Source organism: Panthera pardus, unplaced genomic scaffold (assembly GCF_024362965.1).
Source record: "Panthera pardus isolate Hobbes unplaced genomic scaffold, ASM2436296v1 HiC_scaffold_12, whole genome shotgun sequence".
Taxonomy (NCBI): Eukaryota; Metazoa; Chordata; class Mammalia; order Carnivora; family Felidae; genus Panthera; species Panthera pardus.
In genome coordinates this window covers 108,181,123-108,199,986 of record NW_026526677.1, presented here as the reverse complement: position 1 = coordinate 108,199,986, position 18,864 = coordinate 108,181,123, and the positions used below count along the sequence as shown (strand labels likewise).

Below are 18,864 nucleotides of genomic sequence, written 5' to 3'. Positions count from 1 at the left end.
CACTCTCTGCATTACTACGTAGCATTTGTGCTAAGTCAGCATGGTGATAACCCTGGACACACACACACATCATATTTCCCATTAGTGAACATATCTGAGATTTTTTATAAAGTCCTGACTTTGGGTCACAAGATAAAATATTCCAAATATACATAGAGACAACACCCCAGCTCCAAATTCCTTAAATTCTTTATTTCTAAAACTGCCATTTTGATTTGTCTTTAGTCTAAAAGGAAAAGATAAAGTGTGCATTTGGTACACATTTGTTTTGTGTGTGTAGTATGTGATGAGTAATGAAGAGAGTGCCTTGACAAACATAAGGTTGTATGCTGTTTCAGTGTACCACGGGTATTAAAGTACTTATCTATACCTTGGAGTAGATCACAAACAAGTACCCACATCATATACCCATAAATTGGAGTTTATTAAAATAATAAACATTTTAACATGACTGTTGTAGCTTTTCACTGAGTGTAGAAAATGTACAAACATCAGCTTTCCAGCTTTTTTCTTTAACTTCAATCCCCATTTTCCTTTATAACAAATTAGAAAGCTGCTTTATTTTTTCTAATTTTTTTAATGTTGATTTATTTATTTATTTTAATTTTTTTTTTAACGTTTATTTATTTTTGAGACAGAGAGAGACAGAGCGTGAACAGGGGAGGGGCAGAGAGAGAGGGAGACACAGAATCTGAAACAGGCTCCAGGCTCTGAGCTGTCAGCAAAGAACCCAATGTGGGGCTCGAACTCACGAACCATGAAATCATGGCCTGAGCCAAAGTCGGACACTTAACCGACTGAGCTATCCAGGTGCCCTGAAAGCTGCTTGTTATTAGTAACACTTGTCAACAGTGAAATTTTATTTGCTGTAGTGACCTAATAATTTCACTTGTAAGCAGTATCCTGTTTCATTGCATGCAGGTGGCCCAGGTCGGAAATGAACAGTTGTCATGTAATTGACACATATGTTTGACATAGATACTCTAGATTAGTTTGATTTGTTTAAGCACTGCCTGAAAATGTATTTTGATTGTGTTTTAGAGGTACGTTGAGTTCATGGCAGATTGATTTTTTTTTTTTAAGTCTAATATGCCAGTAATGGATGAAAATTTTAAGTACATTATTTTCACTCAAACTCTTGATTTGATATGCTTGTATATTTTAGGTGAAAACTGACTTTTGTCAGACTGTGCTTCCATACTTGATTCATGATATTTTACTCCAAGATACAAATGAATCATGGAGAACTCTGCTGTCTACACACATTCAGGGATTTTTCACTAACTGTTTCAGACACTCCTCACAAACGAGCCGATCCACAACCCCTGCAAATTTGGATTCAGGTATTCTGTTCAATTTCTAGCATTTATACTTTAAGTTCTCAGTTCTAGAGAAAGGTGGATTTGTTTGAATCCCTTCAGGATGCTTTATTGGCTTAATTCCATAGCATCTAAATACTATTTCCTCATCTGTAGAATGGTGATGAAGGTTGTAGCCAGTTTTCAATGAGATGACATATAAAGCACCTGGGATAACACTTGATGCACAGTACTCCCTCAGGAAGTTGTGGCTCTTAATAAGGGAGCAACTAACTGAGCATTCGGTGTGTGTCAGGCACTAGGCTTGGCACGGACCTTAGCCACACAGAGAAGACGCCCTACAGTCTAGCAGTGGAAAAAGCAGGCTAATAAATGCAAGCAAATGTTAGGAGTACCATGTTGGAAAGATGATGAAATGTTCATGCTAAAGCTCTGGCCCCGACTCATTTGTTTGAAAACAACCCTTTTTATTACCAAATATTTATTGTGGAAAATAGAAATGAGCAGAAATTAAAAAATTAAGTTGCCCATAATTCCATGATCAAGGATAACAACCATTCACATGTGGTACATATCCTTGGGGTTTTTGCAAACAAAAATTAGATTATACTTCATTTGCTCACATAACCTCCTTTCTTTTCATGCTTTATAATAAGTATTTCCCATGGTAGAGCTTATAGTGGGAGAAATTCCACCGGGAACAGGAGCACTGTATTATGGGGGGTATATAATATATATATATATATATATATATATATATATACACACACACACACACACACAATATATATATATATATATATGCGCATAGTTGAGGGCTTCTTCTGGGTCAGGTTTTCAAACCTAAGATTAAATAAAGGCAAAACGAATCACAAATCTGTAATGGTAACTTACTGTCTTTAACATGTGTCATTAATGTATTTTATGTGCAAACACAAAACCAGGTGCAAATTCACTTGGTGTACTGGACACCAGTGCAGTTCTAAGAGAAGGACCGATGTACGTTCTGTTTTGCTGCAACTGACTTGCTCTTCCCAGTCTTGATACAGTTCTAGTCACTTTGGCAGAAGCTGTGACTTGTCCCACTCGTTTCCCTCTTTACTGCTAAAACCTTCGACACGACTGAGGTGTCACTTAGGCTTATGTTTCACGTAGTTCTTCGTTGATAGCAATTACACCCTTACCATGTGAAATAATCTAACTATAAACGTAGACCTGGAAGCTCACTCTGTGGTCTGAGTAGATTATACATTGTCATGTAAATGACCCAAAACATGCTTACATGAATTTTCTTCAGATTATTGGAATGAAATTCATGAAATAATTCTCGTAGAGACTTTGCAAACTAAACTGTGTCTCCTGTCCTTAACTTGGGAAATATGGTGTAAGTGATTCAATTACCAGTAAGCGTTTAAACTTTAAATATTAAAATAATTTAAAGTTCTGTTGAAGACGATTTTATTACCAACTTTAATGTAATCATTGCTTGTGATGACCTGGCAGTTCCTTATCATGAACATGATAATTGTTTTCATATTTATCCTATATACATACATGTGTATATATGTATATGTGTCCTATCACCATTCATTGGTAGAAATCTGCCCATTTTATTTTATCTCTGTGTAAAGTGCCAGTATCTGTGACCATAAATGACAATTTATATTTCACCTGTAGAATTCTGTTGTTTACAAGGAAAGCAAATACACATTTCCATCAGATCTGATGTCTGTAAGTCTCCCTGACCTCACTTGACTGTGTCCCGTGCACCTTGGACTCACTTCTCCAGAGTAAACTTGCCATCTTCCTCCTATCCCCTCCCCTCGGCCTCTCCGACCATGCACCTCGTCAGTGAAGGGCACCCACTTAGACCTCTCTCATGTTCACCCGACTGCCAGGTCCTGCCACTTCTGTGTTATAAATCCTGCTAGTCCCTCTGTGTCTGCCCCCAGCATCCTTGCTGCTGTCAGCACAACTGAAATTCTTACAGTGAGTTCCTGTTGCAGCCGCCGTAGGTGGTTGTTTCTCTTGCCTGGGACACTGTCTGCCACTCTTCCATCGGATACCCCTTTCTCTGTGAACCTTTCCTTGTTTAGATTAGGTTCCATCCTTTGTGCCTGTCCACTCTCCACTTCACTGTCACATCCTCATCACACAGAGGTGAGACTCTCAGGCAAAAGCCAGTGACTTCTGTGTGCACAGAAACAGTCTCTCTTATTCAGAGTTGTATCCCAACTGCCCAGTACATAAAAGATCCTCGGTAAGTATTTACTGAGCCAGTGAATTAGCCCCCTTCAGAAATAAAATATAAATTGTAATTAAATTCTCAGTTTCATTAATAAGCACAGTTTCTTGTAAAAGAGTAAGAAATGCCATTAAGTTCTTATCGATTCATACTTATTAAGAACCAGTTTTATGCCAGGTGACTGCCCACCAGAAGCTTAGAGTGTAGAAGGAGACAGACGCACGCCCAGAAGGAAGGATGCCCTTAAGCAAGTCTGCCCAGACTAAGGGGAGCTGTCTTTCTTTGTCAGACTCAGAGCACTTTTTCCGATGCTGTGTGGATAAAAAGTCGCAGAGGACCATGCTTGCTGTTGTGGACTACATGAGGAGACAAAGGAGGTAATGGAGTGAACATGGCTTTTGGGGTTTGGGGACTTAGAAGGGTCACTTGTTACTGCCGGCTGCATTGTCACGTTCTCTGAGGTGGTGCTGTTTCCAAGGTGCTGTAAGTACTTTGTGTGATGCTTCTATCTTCTTGAAATAACCCATATTCAGGTGGCACTTTGGTTAAATCAGGCCTGCAGCTTGGATAGGTAGGAAGTGGCGTCTTCTGTGCGTGTATGCTGGTGGCGGCAGTGGTTGACGAAGGGCGGGAAGGAGAGTAGGGGAGGAGTGCAAAATCCCCAAATGCCTTTACGTTTTCAAATGAATTCCTCTTTGTCCCCCGCATACCATCCCACACCGCTCTTAGAAATGTTAGGGTTTCAGTATGTTTCCAATTAGAAAGTTACCGATACGCTATATTGTCGCGTAGAGATCCTTTCCTGAGAAAGCCCATAAAAAGCTGTAGCTGTAGCCAGAAGCATGTTATTTCTTGGGGCTGGGAGTCCGTTTCACCTCTGAATCGTTCAATGCAGATTCGTCATCAAGGTAGAGTGGTGTTGACATTCCAGTCCTTGGAAGAGATAAACATTCTTCACATTTAGTTTTCATTCTAAATAGGCCGTACGGAAGATTCCTTGAGAGAATATGAACAGAACAAAGGAGTGTAAAGGACCTCAATTTATGTCCGATTCTGGTGCTTAGAAGCTTTGTGATCTCTGAACTTCAGGTTCCTCAGCCACAGGGTTTGTTTTTTGGTGGTTTTGTTTTTTATTTTAGAGAGAGAGCACGTGCAAGTGGGGGAGGGGCACAGGTGGGGAGAGAGAGGGCAAGTGGGAGCAGGGGAGGAGCAGAGAGAGAGGGAGAGAGAAAATCCCAAGCAGGCTCCCTGCTCAACCGACTGAGCCACCCAGGTGCCCCTCCGTAGCTACAGTTAAGCGTCAGCTCTGTGACAGGCGCTGTATTCATCAGCCTGATACGTGTTATTTAATCATTGCAAATTCCGTGGAAGATGGCTCTTGTTCCCCGGTTTTACAAATGAGAAAATTAAACCTTCAGAATCGAAGTTGTTGAAGGTGATATATCTTGTAGTGGGTGGTCCAACCGGACTTGAACCAGGCCATATGCTGGCCTAAAACCAGTGTTGTTACCCACTACCTTGTCGCATTTCATTTATAATGCTGGTTTTAAAAGAGATAGATGATTGCTTCCGATTGTGACCCACTGTTACTCCCAGAAGGTTTTTATTAAGTAACTTAGGCGAAAAAACAAAGAGAAAACGGACTGCATTAGGAAAAACATGTACTTGTGTTTTGAAGAAACAGTATTTCCATTAAATTGGCCACTTTTTAAAAAAGATTTTTGTAGGTGTTATTGGGTATTCTGTGCAGCCTACCCTTAGCCTGGAGTCCATAGACCCCTTGATGGAAGGTAGGTGTGAACCCCAAATTTGTATGAGCTCTGATGATCCGTAGCTTTCCTCAGATTCCGTACGGGGTTTGTGATCCGAAAGGGGTCAGATAGGGCTCTTCAGCCGTAGTATGTTAACATGTTTACAGCTGTATGTTGGGGACATGCGGTTTTTGGCTATTTGAATCTAATTTTCTTTTTAACGCTTGCTACCATTGTGTTCTATATCAGCATACTCTTCTTTTGATATTGAAGTTAAAGAAATGGACATGACTTGATGTTAAGTTTTTCCTTAGACCTTCCTTAGGAACCGTTTTTGATGATGCTTTCTGGCTGGAGTTGAATTACCTGGAGGTTGCTAAGGTGGCTCAGTCTTGTGCTGCTCACTTTACAGCATTGCTCTACGCAGAAATTTATGCAGATAAGAAAAGCACAGATGACCAGGAGAAAAGGTAATGGAATTTAGACACTTGGCTTTTAAAATCAGTGTTGACATTGTTTCAGTAAAGGTATGTATTTTATTTTGCTCCCATTCCCCCATTTAAAAGACATTTTAGATAGAAGTTTTCTATTAAAGTGAAATAATATTTTAAAAGATATAAATAATTCTGCTCTGAAATAAAACAGATGTTTATTCCTTAAGAATTGTATAAATTCTAGATAGCAAACTCCTTATTCATCTCTCTGTTCCCCATAGCGGTAGCATTGGGAATTTAATAGAAGTGATCAATAAATAGTTTTCAGATGATTGAGTGATTGCTTGATTTTAGTGAAATTACTTTTACCACTAATCCCCCAGCTTGTTCAAGGTCCATTTTCCTTGTTTATTATAAAGTAATGTACTGATTTCTTTCTGTGACTCAATTACTTTCATTACTTTGCTATCTACCTGTATTTCTACCAACTTAATTAACTTTTCCTCTGAGTTAGAATTCTAATAGGAGTTGAATAGGTGTTGTCCTAGATCTTAGTGAAAAACAAGAAAGCAAGGAGGTTAAAGAGTAGAGAATGCACACTGTATTATCCCAGCTGCACTCGTGAGATCTTACTCATTTGAAGTAGCCTAGTGTTGGGGCGCCTGGGTGGCGCAGTCGGTTAAGCGTCCGACTTCAGCCAGGTCACGATCTCGTGGTCCGTGAGTTCGAGCCCCGCGTCAGGCTCTGGGCTGATGGCTCGGAGCCTGGAGCCTGTTTCCGATTCTGTGTCTCCCTCTCTCTCTGCCCCTCCCCCGTTCATGCTCTGTCTCTCTCTGTCCCAAAAATAAATAAAAAACGTTGAAAAAAAAAAAAATTGAAGTAGCCTAGTGTTTATTTTTCTTCTTAGCCTCATTCTCCCACCACAGAATCACTGCTATTACAGAATTGCAATGGCAAAGATATAATATGTTGCTATATTTCTCATGCTTGCTACTTAATGATTTCTACCTTGGACTGTCCTTAAGCTGGAAACAGTGTGATTTTTAGACTGTGGAAAACCAGGAGCCAGAATTCAGATCCTCGTCCAAACATAAATAAATGAGTTACTTGGACTGATTTCTTAAGTCTTTGGTTTGGTATTTAGTTTCTCCTTTTCAAATGAAAACAAAAATCTATGATATGTAGATACTATGTATAATATGTAATTGGTTCATCATCACTATAGACTGTATGAAGACAGTTATGTTCGTTAAATATCAGTAAGAAATGGATCATTGCCCATTCTTAGAGACTTAACATTTGAGTCAGGGTCTACATACTTGGCAGTAGTAATTATGATCTGAATGTGTTTCAGTATCTTGGTTTCATTGTGTATTTCCTTCTAATTAGTATTTCTTCTAATTGGGAGTGAATACACTTGTCTAGTAGTATAATGTTCATTTATTTTTGAGAGACCGAGCATGAGTGGGGGAGGGGCTGAGAGGGAGAGGGAGGCACAGAATCCGAAGCAGGCTCCGGGCTCTGAGCCGTCAGCACACAGCCTGACATGGGGCTCCAACTCAACAACTGCGAGATCATGACCTGAGCCGAAGTCGGACGCTTAACAGACTGAGCCACCCAGGCACCACTCGTCTATGAGTGTAAATAAAATCACCTTAATTTGTAGATAGGTGATGGGATAGATTTTGGCAAACTTTTGCAGAATTGTTTAACGAGCAGGAGGCCCGGATTTTGATTTGGTTAACTTTAGGAACAAGTCCTTGACAGAGAAGGCTTGCAATTTGCTTTAACAGTTTGGTTTTGATTTTTGATTTTTTTCCCCAAGTGCCTGATGGGACAGGAAGGGCAGACAGAGGGATGAGCTTGACGGAGGGTAGGGAACGCTGGTTTTCTTCAGTGACTCAGTCAGGTACCATAAAGTTTTGTTTGTTAACTTGCTCCTGAGAACATACGAGATTTCAAAGCTAGTGTCCATAATTTTTCAGAAAGAAGTGTAAAACTCCCTCAAACAGATTTAGACCAAAGGTGTTCATTCGTGACCTCGGTTATGTGAGTGTCACTGGTACTTGAGGCAGCGTCTGCCAGGTCCTGGCGGCTCTGTTTTTCCTGGATTAATTACAGCCTTAGACGGACAAAGTTACAACCTCTAGTACTGTCTCCCCTGCTCTCCAAATTTCTCCTCTGAAAACTGTCTTCTGCATGACCTGCCAATAAGGAAAATAGATGTAATAGCTACACATAAATTGGATGTTGTCGCCACTCTTCTGTCAGGCAGCAGTCTCCTCTGTCCCATCCCTCTGTCTTCCCTCCGGGAGGTGAACGTGAGCTCGTGTTTTGTGTTCATTCTTATAGGTGCTGTTTTTATCCTAGGAGTATGAATACATAAATATGGTTTAGTTTTCCTCATTTTTGAGCTTCATGACAAATTATGTGTGTGCTTTTCTAGAACTTGTTTTTCGTGTGTTGCTGTGGTCAGTACTTTGTCACTGCCACTGCGTGTCCCAGCGGGGGGCGGTGCACCACGATTCGTTTCCTCCTTCCCCGGTTCAGGATCTGTGTCTAAGGGGAAAACTACTGGGCTGCAGGGGATGCAGAAGTTCAGCCTTGTCAAGATAGTGCCAGATTGTTTCTGAAAGTGGTCACAGCCGTTTGCGTACTTGTCAGAAATGGAGTTGTGGGAGTGGATCCGTAGAAAGCCTTACATTTGAAGGAGGGAGCCAAACAGGAATCAATTGATAAGTAATAACAGAGGCACTCCCACTTAGGTTACTATTGATTTTATACACGGGATAATTATTGTCGCCAACTTTATAGCTGACATGACTTGGGAGTTGAAATTAACTGATGGGACTGAATATCGTGTATGTACGTGCAGGGCTGAAAGCTGAGGCCTTGGGGTACCCAGATCTCTGTCTTCTTCCTGTCACTTAGTGGTTTTATAACCTTGGGTGGGTGGATCCCACCCATGCCCCTCTTTGTGAACACTTAGTATTATCACACTTCCTAATTTTTACCGATTTATCGCTTGTTATGTGGTGTCTCGGTGTGGTCTTGTGTGCCCGTGATTATTAATGAGGTTGAACTTCGGGTAAAACCCCTGACAGAACATTATAAATTGGAGAGCATTTATTTTTAAACAGGCCTGGCCCTATAAATAAGCGCAGTTTGACTTATGGCCTTCCTGTCTATGAGATTGTCATTAATATTTGATAATCATGAGAAGAATTAATATTCACAAATTTTTTCCATTCTAGGTGTGAGTCATATTACATTTTAAAGTATGAATGGTTCATTATGTTTTATCTGTGATCTTGGTTAGTTTTTCTCATTCAAGGCTATAGTGTGTGTTAGTAAGCTTCACAATAGTATATTTTCATTAAAAGATGTGCTCTTGTGACAAACAGAAGCCTTATGTTTGAAGAAGCAAGCCAAAATACAACGATTTCTAGTTTGAGTGAAAAAAGTAAAGAAGAAACTGGAATAAGTTTACAGGTAAATATTACAGAGACCTTATTATTTGTGATACTATTTATTTTGTATTATTATTTTATTATAGAGATGCTAGAGACGTCATTTGATTTTCAGACTGACGTTACTGTTTGGGCTGAGTGTCCTGTACGTAAGCTCACGGTTTGAACGTTAGGCCTCGGGGTGGACAGAGTTGAGTTCTGATCCTGACCCTGCTGCTTGTAAAATCTTGTGCAGATCACTCCCCCTTTCCAACCTTGAGTTCCTTCATCTGACACTTGGAAGTAAAACCACCTATCTCATACAGATTTTTCTGCCACAGTAGCCTGTTTCTTTTCTTTATAGAATTTAACATTTGTAATCATATATTCATTTGTTTACTTGTTTACTGTATGTCACATCGCAGGGCCGATTCCTTCTATAAATTTTTTTTAATGTTTATGTATTTAGAGAAAGAGAGAGAATCCCAAACAGGCTCCATACCGTCAGTGCAGAGCCCAACATAGGGCTCGATCCCATGAACTATGAGGTCGTGACCTGAGCTGAAACAAAGAGTTGGACACTTAACCGACTGAGCCCCCCAGGAACCCCTTCTATAAATCTCTTCATGCCTACTCCTAAGTTGGCCATTCTCGCTGAATTTCTTTGGTCGGCTCAGTCCTCTGAAATGACCGTTTCTACCTCTCCACTTGGTCTCTTCCCTTTTGCTTGTAGCTTGCCTCCTGCTTCTCGAAGAAAACCGGGGAGGTAGAGACGAAGTCCCAGCACATCTCCCCATCAAACACGAAATCCCCCTGCATCGCTCGGTGTAACCTTTCCTGTTGTTAAAGTGGAGAAACACTTTCTCCTTCTAGTCAACACAGTCCTTCCTGTGCTTCGTTGTTTATGAGTTCTTTCTCAGAGCAGTTACTCTTCACTGTGCTCTGCTCCCTCTGGACGTGTCCAGACGTTGTCACACTTCTGTTCAAGTCATTCCCCTGCAGGGGCGCGTGGCTGGCTCAGTTGGTAGAGCTCGTGACTGTTGATCTCAGGGTCATGAGATCGGGCCCCACTTTGGGCATGGAGCCTACTTAAAAATAAAGTCATTTCCGGGGTGCCTGGTTGGCTCAATTGGTTAAGCGTCCGACTTCGGCAGGTCATGATCTCGCAATCTGTGGGTTCAAGCCCTGCGTCGGGTTCTCTGCTGACAGCTCAGAGCCTGGAGCCTGCTTTGGATTCTGTGTCTCCCTGTCTGCCCCTGTCCAGCTCACTCTCTGTCTCTCTCTGTCTCTGTCTGTCTGTCTGTCTGTCTCTCTCTCTCTCTCTCTCAAAAATAAATAAATATTAAAAAAAAAAAAAAATAAGTCATTTCTCTCTTCTGTCACCCTTTCTGGCCTCTTTTTCCTTAACAGCTGGACTTGTGAAAGACTAACCTCCTCCCAGAAGCAGCACTTGCTCGTGGGCCCTGTGAACTTTGTGTTACTAGCGTGGGGGTCGCCTTCCTTTCAGCATCTTCTCTGATGTTTCACTAACCCTTAGCACCATCAGCCTCTCCTGGCGTCTTGTATGTTCTCTACTGTTGATCCCATTCTCCTTTCTCTTTTCCATTTGTGCTTTTTGATAGTTTTACCCTCTTTTGCTGAGTTTTTGCAGTATTTTCTGTGCTAGGCTGGCTACTGCGCTAAGCTGGGTACTGAACATTCCAGCACCAAGGGCTCAATTTCACGTTCATGAATAGAAACAGTTTAATTAGAATTCAAACTGCAGGGGCGCCTGGGAGGCTCAGTCGGTTGAGTGTCCGACTTCAGCTCAGGTCATGTTCTTACAGTTCGTGGGTTTGAGCCCTGCGTTGGGCTCTGTGTTGTTGGCTCAGAGCCTGGAGCCTGCTTTGGATTCTGTCTCCCCCTCTCTCTCTGCCCCTCCCCAACTCACACTTGTGCTATCAAGAATAAATAAACAGTAACAAAAAAAAAAAGAATTAGAATTACAGACTTATGCCAGTATCCATGAAGTTGTATTTAGTAAATATTTCCCAGAGCAAGCACCATTAAGCAGTAAAATTGCTTGATTGGTTTTCTGTGCAGAGGTTTCTAGTTTTTCCAATCTTCTGTTGTCTTTCTGTTTTCATTTTTATTTTACTGAGATGGTTTTAAACAGAATCCATTCTGTGTACATTTTACAACAAAGATTGGAGTCATCAAGCTGCTTCTTTATCCTTACTGTGTTTTACCAATTGTAACATAATTCAGTTTTGAGTTTTCTTTGAAAGAAAAGTTCATGACCTTTATTTTTACTACATTCAGTTTCCAAGAGTCAGACTTTGCAGATGTCATTTTCCTGTGTCCATTTTTAGCTGTTGATAGGATTCTTTGTTTTTATTTAAATGATTACTTATGCATGTGTTTGAAAGCCTGATAAATTGGGGTTGATTTCTTATTCAATGCATGAAATTGTGATCAGTTCTTTTCAGGGAGCCATTCTGTTGTCTGGGATCTGTTCGTTGTGTTGCCGATTCACATCTTTGGTATACATTTCCATATCACTATCTCTTACGTTTATGACAATAATGTGTAGTTGGGAGACATGTTGGTAATGATACAATTTCCATTTTGTTGAATTCATAAAGCGGTATTTTTCCCATCTCCAATTTTTGTTGCTGCCCCGTTTTTAGGATCTGCTCTTAGAAATCTATAGAAGTATCGGAGAGCCAGATAGCCTGTACGGCTGTGGTGGGGGGAAGATGCTCCAGCCCCTTACCAGGTAAAACCCGTGCTTCTGGATGGCGGGATGGTAATTCTGTCTGTGAAGGAGCCACACGCAGGTAGAACTCAGAGGTACCTTGGAAATCTGTAATTACAGGCTGCGAACGTACGAGCATGAAGCCATGTGGGGGAAAGCCCTGGTGACATATGACCTTGAGTCGGCAATCTCCTCATCCACCCGCCAGGCAGGAATCATCCAGGTGAGTTCTCTTCTGCTCTGGTGAAGTCCTGTGTCGCGTGAGGGGATTTCAGTACATGGGTGGCGTCTTCAGCCGGCCACGTAAACTCTGGACACGGGCATTGGGGTCAAAACCCAGAGGGTCGCTGACCTGAAAGATGGTGTGGGTTTGTTGATCACAGTCTTGTTAGCCAGCAGAAGACATTTCTCACTAGCACGCAGCGTGGCAGGTCGTGGATTACATCCTTTCCGTGGAAAGCCTCACGTAAACTCTTGCTCGTAGTCTGTATGTCAGGTGGTCCGGAGGCTGTCATCTGTGCTGCTGGCTGGCGCCCCTCAGCCGGGCTTCAGTCTCTGTCTTTGTGTTTCGGGGAGAGCAAACTAAATGGTACTTGGGGATTTTCAGTGATGGTGTTGTGAAAGTTACTTCTCATGTTTTGTTGTTTTTTAATGTTTATTTTTGAGAGAGAGAGAGAGAGAGAGCAAGCATGGGAGGGGGCAGAGAGAGAGAGAGACAGAGGATCTGAAGCAGGCTCCTGAGGGTGGAGAGTTCAGTGCGGGGCTTGAACTCACAAGCCATGAGATCATGACCTGAGCTGAAGCTGGTTGCTGAACCGACTGAGCCCCCCAGGCGCCCCTACTTTTCATGTTTGGCCATTATTTTTTCGCTAGTTTTGTTATCTTTGACTACTTTTTTTTTTTTTTTTTAAACTCCTGCTTAGGCCCTGCAGAATTTGGGACTCTGCCATATCCTTTCTGTCTATTTAAAAAGGATTAGACCTTGAAAATAAAGAGTGGAGTGCAGAGCTGCAGGAGCTCTGTTACCAAGCAGCGTGGAGGAATATGCAGTGGGACCACTGTGTTTCTGCCAAGTAAGAGCTTGGACATTTTCTTCTGGTTGTAACTGATGAGCTGTTTTTATTCTTTTTTAAGTTTATATATTTATTTTGAGTGAGAGAAAGGGAAAGAGAGAGCGTGCATAAGCAGGGGAGGGGCAGAGAGACAAGGAAAAGGAGAGAGAATCCTAAGCAGGCTTCGTGCTGACGGTACAGAGCCTGACGCAGGGCTCGAACTCATGAACCGTGAGACTGTGACCTGACTCAAAATCAGGAGTCAGATGCTTAACGGACTGAGCCGCCCAGGCACCCCTATAACGAACTGTTTTTAGACTTACTCTGTGAGCATAACAAGAGTTGGGGGGTTTCTCGTGTTTTGTACATGCTGCAGGCTATAGAGATGCCCGAGTGGCTTAAACATGACAGCAGTAAGCAGTTCACGTATCTGGGTTGAGTTACACCCTCTAATTCCATCAGGGCATCCCTCCCCGCCCCCCCCCCCCCCCACCCCCCGGCCTGCTGCCAGACATACTTGAAAATAGAAATGTAAAATGTATTTTCTCCTGAGAATCTTCTCATTGATTGTTTATGAACCCAAAGAGAAGTATAGCCTTTCCGCTTCCCAGTCCCTGCGGTATTCAGGTAGCACCGTCATGGCTGGACAGCACTCCTAAGACTGCTTATCTTTAGCGATGGGATATTTTCTTTCATGAAAAAATACTGCTAATCCCGGAACATGGGAAGATACCGTTTGTAGCCCTGTATGTAACATCACCATTTGCTCCGAATGGAAAGCCAAACACCTGATCTTAGAAAAGATTTCTCATTTATGTAAAAAGTCTTTTGATGACATAGGCACCAAAAAATGAAACCATATTAATTGTATGTTTAATTGCCTTCACAGAAAAAAATTTCATCAATTGGAGTGTCTTTCAGATTTCAGACTGTTAGATTGCCATATGATTAGAGAGATACGCTTTCATATTTTTATAGCATTTACTCTTGCTTCCTCTCTAAGTCACCGTATACTGTTCCCGCTGCCTGCTGTATTTCAGGCACGTGGGCTTTCTCTGTGTTCTTCCTGCACACCAGGCTGTTGGTACGTAAAGGCCTTGAATGTATCTGCTGCCTGTTGCCCCTGTTGCCCCGGGTGTGGCTTCTCGTCATGCAGATTCTAGTAGGACAGTGTCATGTCTCAGACATTCCCTGACCATCCATCTCAAGTTGCCACCCGGTCCTTCTCTTTTGTTACCGTTTTAATTCTCTGCACGTTCCTTGTCAGCGTCTGGCTTATTTATTGTCCATCTTCTCTGAACCACAACATGAACTCCATGGGAATGGCGACCTTATCTGACCTGTCCAGTCATGGACCCCCTTCCCCCCGCTCTGCCCCGGCTTTGGAGCCTGGTGCCCCCTGGCCCATAGTCGGTGTTTGCTGAATAAGTGAGAATTAGAACCAGGCACAAGAGCTGAGAAATACACTTTTTTCTGCTTGAATAATTTAAATGATCCACAAGATTCTTTGTATTTCTTGCCAGAATTTCTAGAAATGCATTCTTTGAAATGGAGACGCCTTAATTTTAGTTGTCAAATTTTGTTTTTTTGGTGCAATTATATTGTATATACCTGTACATTTTAAGACTTTTTGTTTTTAAATATATTTTTTCTCTATGTTTTAATTATCTCAGTAAAGGAATGGAGGGAACCAGTTACCATGAATCCGTGTACAATGCTCTACAGTCTCTGAGAGATAGAGAATTCTCCACATTTTATGAAAGTCTCAAATATGCCAGGTATTGTAAAAAGAGTTACTGTATTTTAACATTTAGTGTCATGGCTGCTTTTCTGAAAACTTGATGAGTAATTTCAGCATGCGGATTTGCACTGCTGAAGGGTAAGGACTTGGTGGCTTTGGTCAGGTTGTGTCTTCGTCATTCCCACCCTCTTGTCAGGCAACACCTTCGCTGTGGAATAAATCATGCCAGTCACTGTTGGGATTCAAACAGTGCAGAAGGGGGAGGCGAAATCCTGTAACAATTTTGTAGCTTATGTACATCTGAGAAGTAAGTGCTCAGATGAGTTTTATCTTCTGCAGGAATGTTTTTAATAGGAACTGTGGGTGTTTTCCGTATCTTGGAAGGGCATTCTCTGTGTTTCAGCAGTTTTATATGAGAGAATTCTCTATTCGTATTTGTCACACAAATACGTGTGTGTCACACACACACACTCTATAATAGTACCTTTTTATTTTTTGTTTTAGATGGAGGAGCTTGCTCATGTTAGGTGCTTACATAAATTGTTACATTCTTTTTTTCTGATAAGATCTTTTTCCTTGTTCATGTGGTTCAAATCTGTTCTTTCCTTAAAAAAAAAAAAATTCCCTTTGGTACCAGATCAGCTCTTTATGTACAGCCCTCGAGAACGAGATTCCCACCCCTCTGTCCCGTTCCTGGGCCTCTGTGTCTCAAGAGTTGTAACCTCGCCTCCGTTGGTAGTTGTATGGCATTTACCTCTTAGCACTGGTGTTCTTTTTGTTAAGTGCTGACTGTGGTTAGTACTTACCAATACTTAGGCTTGTTATGAGGCGCAATGAGGTAATACACCAGAAGGTACTTAACTATAACAGGTTAAACACAGGTAACATACTATTTATTTAACAGTAGTTAGTGACCTGTTAAATCCTGTATTTGGTTACAAAAATATTTGCTGCTATTTTGGTGCTTATTATGTGCTGGCCATTTTGTTAGGCTCTTTCTATGTGTATTCTCTAATGTTCAGAAGAATTCTGAAAGCGAAGAAACCTAGGTGCAGGGGAGTGCAGGTTAGACAGCCTGCGGCTTAGGGCCGGGTTGCAGTACAGGTCCGTGCGAGGATGGTGTTTCTGCCGCAGGATGCTGGGGCCTCCACAGCATGAGGTCAACAGCACAGCCAGCAAAGCAACTCTGTATCCACAGATTCGAACTTTGATCTTTCTGCAAGCCTCTTCGTGTCCCAAGCGTCTTGTCTTTTGCCCCCAGGGTGAGAGAAGTGGAGGAGCTGTGTAGGGGCAGCCTCGAGTCCGTGTACTCGCTCTACCCCACCCTCGGCAGGCTGCAGGCCATTGGAGAGCTCGAAAACATCGGGGAGCTTTTCTCCAGGTATGTGGTTCCTGCGATGCTGTGCCTCTCCCCTGAGGGCAGGTCTGCTGTGTGCAGTGAGCCCTGACCAGAGAACTAAGACAGAGGGTGAGCCTTGACCGGAGGACTGAGACAGGAGGTGAGCGCTGACCAGGGAACTGAGACGGGAGGTGAGCGCTGACCGCTGAAACATTTTCAAAAATATTTACTGTAAAAATTCCGGTTTTTAAAATTTAGCATCATTGTGCTGATTCACAGCTTTCCCCCTTCCTACCCCAGGTAAAATTGCTTTTCCACGGTTTTTTTCGCCATAGCACGTGATCGGCCATTCTGTCTTCAGCACTGTGTTGGCATTGGTGTTGTTTTAGGTCTATGCTGCCATGCTGTACTAGAAGCATACTTTTTTTTTTTTTAATGAATATAATTTATTGTCAGATTGGCTTACATACAACACCCAGTGCTCATCCCAATAAGTGCCCTCCTCAGTGCCCATCACCCATTTTCCCTCTCTCCTACCCCCCCATCCACCCTTAGTTTCTTCTCTGTATTTAGTAGTCTCTTGTGGTTTGCCTCCCTCCCTCTCTGTTTGTACCTATTTTATATTTTCCCCTTCCCTTCCCCCCGGTCTGTTCAGTTTCTCAAGATCCCCATATGAGTGAAAACATGATAATCTATCCTTCTCTGACTGATGTATTTCACTCAGCATAATACCTTCCAGTTCCATCCACGTTGCTGCAAATGGCATGATTTCATTCTTTCTTATTGCCAAGGAGTATTCCTTGTATATATAAACCGCATCCTCTTTATCCATTCCTCAGTTGATGGACATTTAGGCTCTTTCTGTAGTTTGGCTATTGTTGAAAGTGCTGCTATAAACATTGGGGTACAAGTGCCCCTATGCATCAGCACTCCTGTATCCCTGGGGTAAATTCCTAGCAGTGCTACTGCTGGGTCATAGGGTAGATCTATTTTTAATTTTTTCCGGAACCTCCACACAGTTTTCCAGAGCGGCTGCACCAGTTTGCATTCCCATCAACAGTGCAAGAGGGTTCCCATTTCTCCACATCCTTGCCAGAATCTATAGTCTCCTGACTTGTTCATTTTAGCCACTCTGACCAGTGTGAGGTGGTATCCCAGTGTGGCTTTGATTTATATTTCCCTGAAGATGAATGACGTTGAGCATTGTTTCATGTGTCTGTTGGCCATGTGGATGTCTTCATTGGAAAAGTGTCTATTCTGGTCTTCTGCCCATTTCTTCACTGGATTATTTGTTTTTTGGGTGTGGAGTTTGGTGAGTTCTTTATAGATTTTGGATACTAGCCATTTATCCGATATGTCATTTGCAGATATCTTTTCCCATTCCATGGTTGCCTGTTAGTTTTGTTGATTGTTTCCTTTCCAGTGCAGAAGCTTTTTATCTTGGTGAGGTCCCGGTAGTTCATTTTTGCTTTTAATCTCCTTGCCTTTGGAAGTGTCAAGTAAGTAAGAAATTGCTCCTGCTTAGGTCAAAGAGGTTGTTGCCTGCTTTCTCCTCTAGGGTTTTGATGGTTTCCTGTCTCACCTTTAGGTCTTTCATCCATTTTATTTTCGTGTATGGTATAAGAAAGTGGTCTAGTTTCATTCTCCTGCATGTTGCTGTCCAGTTCTCCCAGCACCATTTGCTGAAGAGACTATCTTTTTTCCATTGGATACTCTTTCCTGCTTTGCCAAATATTTGTTGGGCATACGTTTATGGGTCCAGTTCTGGGTTCTCTATTCTATTCCACTGGTCTATGTGTCTGTTTTCGTGCCAGTAGCATACTGTCTTGATGATGGCAGCTTTGTAGTAGAGGCTAAAGTCTGGGATTGTGATGCCTCCTGCTTTGGTTTTCTTCTTCAGTATTACTTTGGCTATTTGGGGTCTTTTGTGGCTCCATACAAATGTTAGGATTGTTTGTTCTAGCTTTGAGAAGAATGCTGGTGCAATTTTGATTGGGATTGCATTGAATGTGTAGATTGCTTTGGGTAGTATTGACATTTTAACAAGATTTATTCTTCCAATCCAGGAGCATGGAATATTTTTCCATTTCTTTGTGTCTTCTTCAGTTTCCTTCATAAGCTTTCTATGGTTTTCAGCATACAGGTCTTTTACATCTTTGGTTAGATTTATTCATAGATATTTTATGGTTCTTGGTGCAATTGTAAATGGGATCCATTTCTTTATTTCTCTTTCTGTTGCTTCATTATTGGTGTATAAAAATGCAACCAATTTCTGTACATTGATTTTGTACCCTGTAACTTTGCTGAATTCATGTATTAGTTCTAGGAGTCTTTTGGTGGACTCTTTCGGGTTTTCCCTGTAGAGTATCATGTCATCTGCAAAAAAAAGTTTTCCTTCTTTGGCAATTTTGATGCCTTTTATTTCATTTTGTTGTCTGCTGATACTAGGACTTCCAGTGCTATGTGAAACAACAGTGGTGAGAGTGGACATCCCTGTCGTGTTCCTGATCTCAGGGGGAAAGCTCTCCGTTTTTCCCCGTTGAGGATGATATTAGCTGTGGGCCTTTCATATATGGCTTTTATGATGTTTAAGTATGTTCCTTCTATCCCAACTTTCTTGAGGGTTTTTATTAAGAAAGGATGTTGTATTTTGTCAAATGCTTTTTCTCCATCTATTGACAGGATCATATGGTTCTTATCCTTTCTTTTATTAATGTGATGAATCACACTGATTGATTTGTGAGTATTGAACCAGCCCTGCAGCCCAGGAATGAATCCCACTTGATCATGGTGAATA

General features: G+C 41.8%; 1 protein-coding gene across 1 annotated transcript in view; it reads left to right on the top strand.

Annotated features, from left to right (window-relative positions):
- Positions 1–18,864, top strand: part of ATM (ATM serine/threonine kinase) — a 131,709-nt gene that overhangs the window by 78,410 nt on the left and 34,435 nt on the right. The window contains 10 exon segments of the mRNA XM_019469253.2: positions 1,166–1,343; positions 3,854–3,941; positions 5,630–5,785; positions 9,154–9,241; positions 11,868–11,956; positions 12,056–12,158; positions 12,859–12,903; positions 12,905–13,008; positions 14,661–14,765; positions 15,990–16,109. Of these exon segments, the coding sequence (XP_019324798.2) occupies positions 1,166–1,343; positions 3,854–3,941; positions 5,630–5,785; positions 9,154–9,241; positions 11,868–11,956; positions 12,056–12,158; positions 12,859–12,903; positions 12,905–13,008; positions 14,661–14,765; positions 15,990–16,109 (1,076 nt within the window).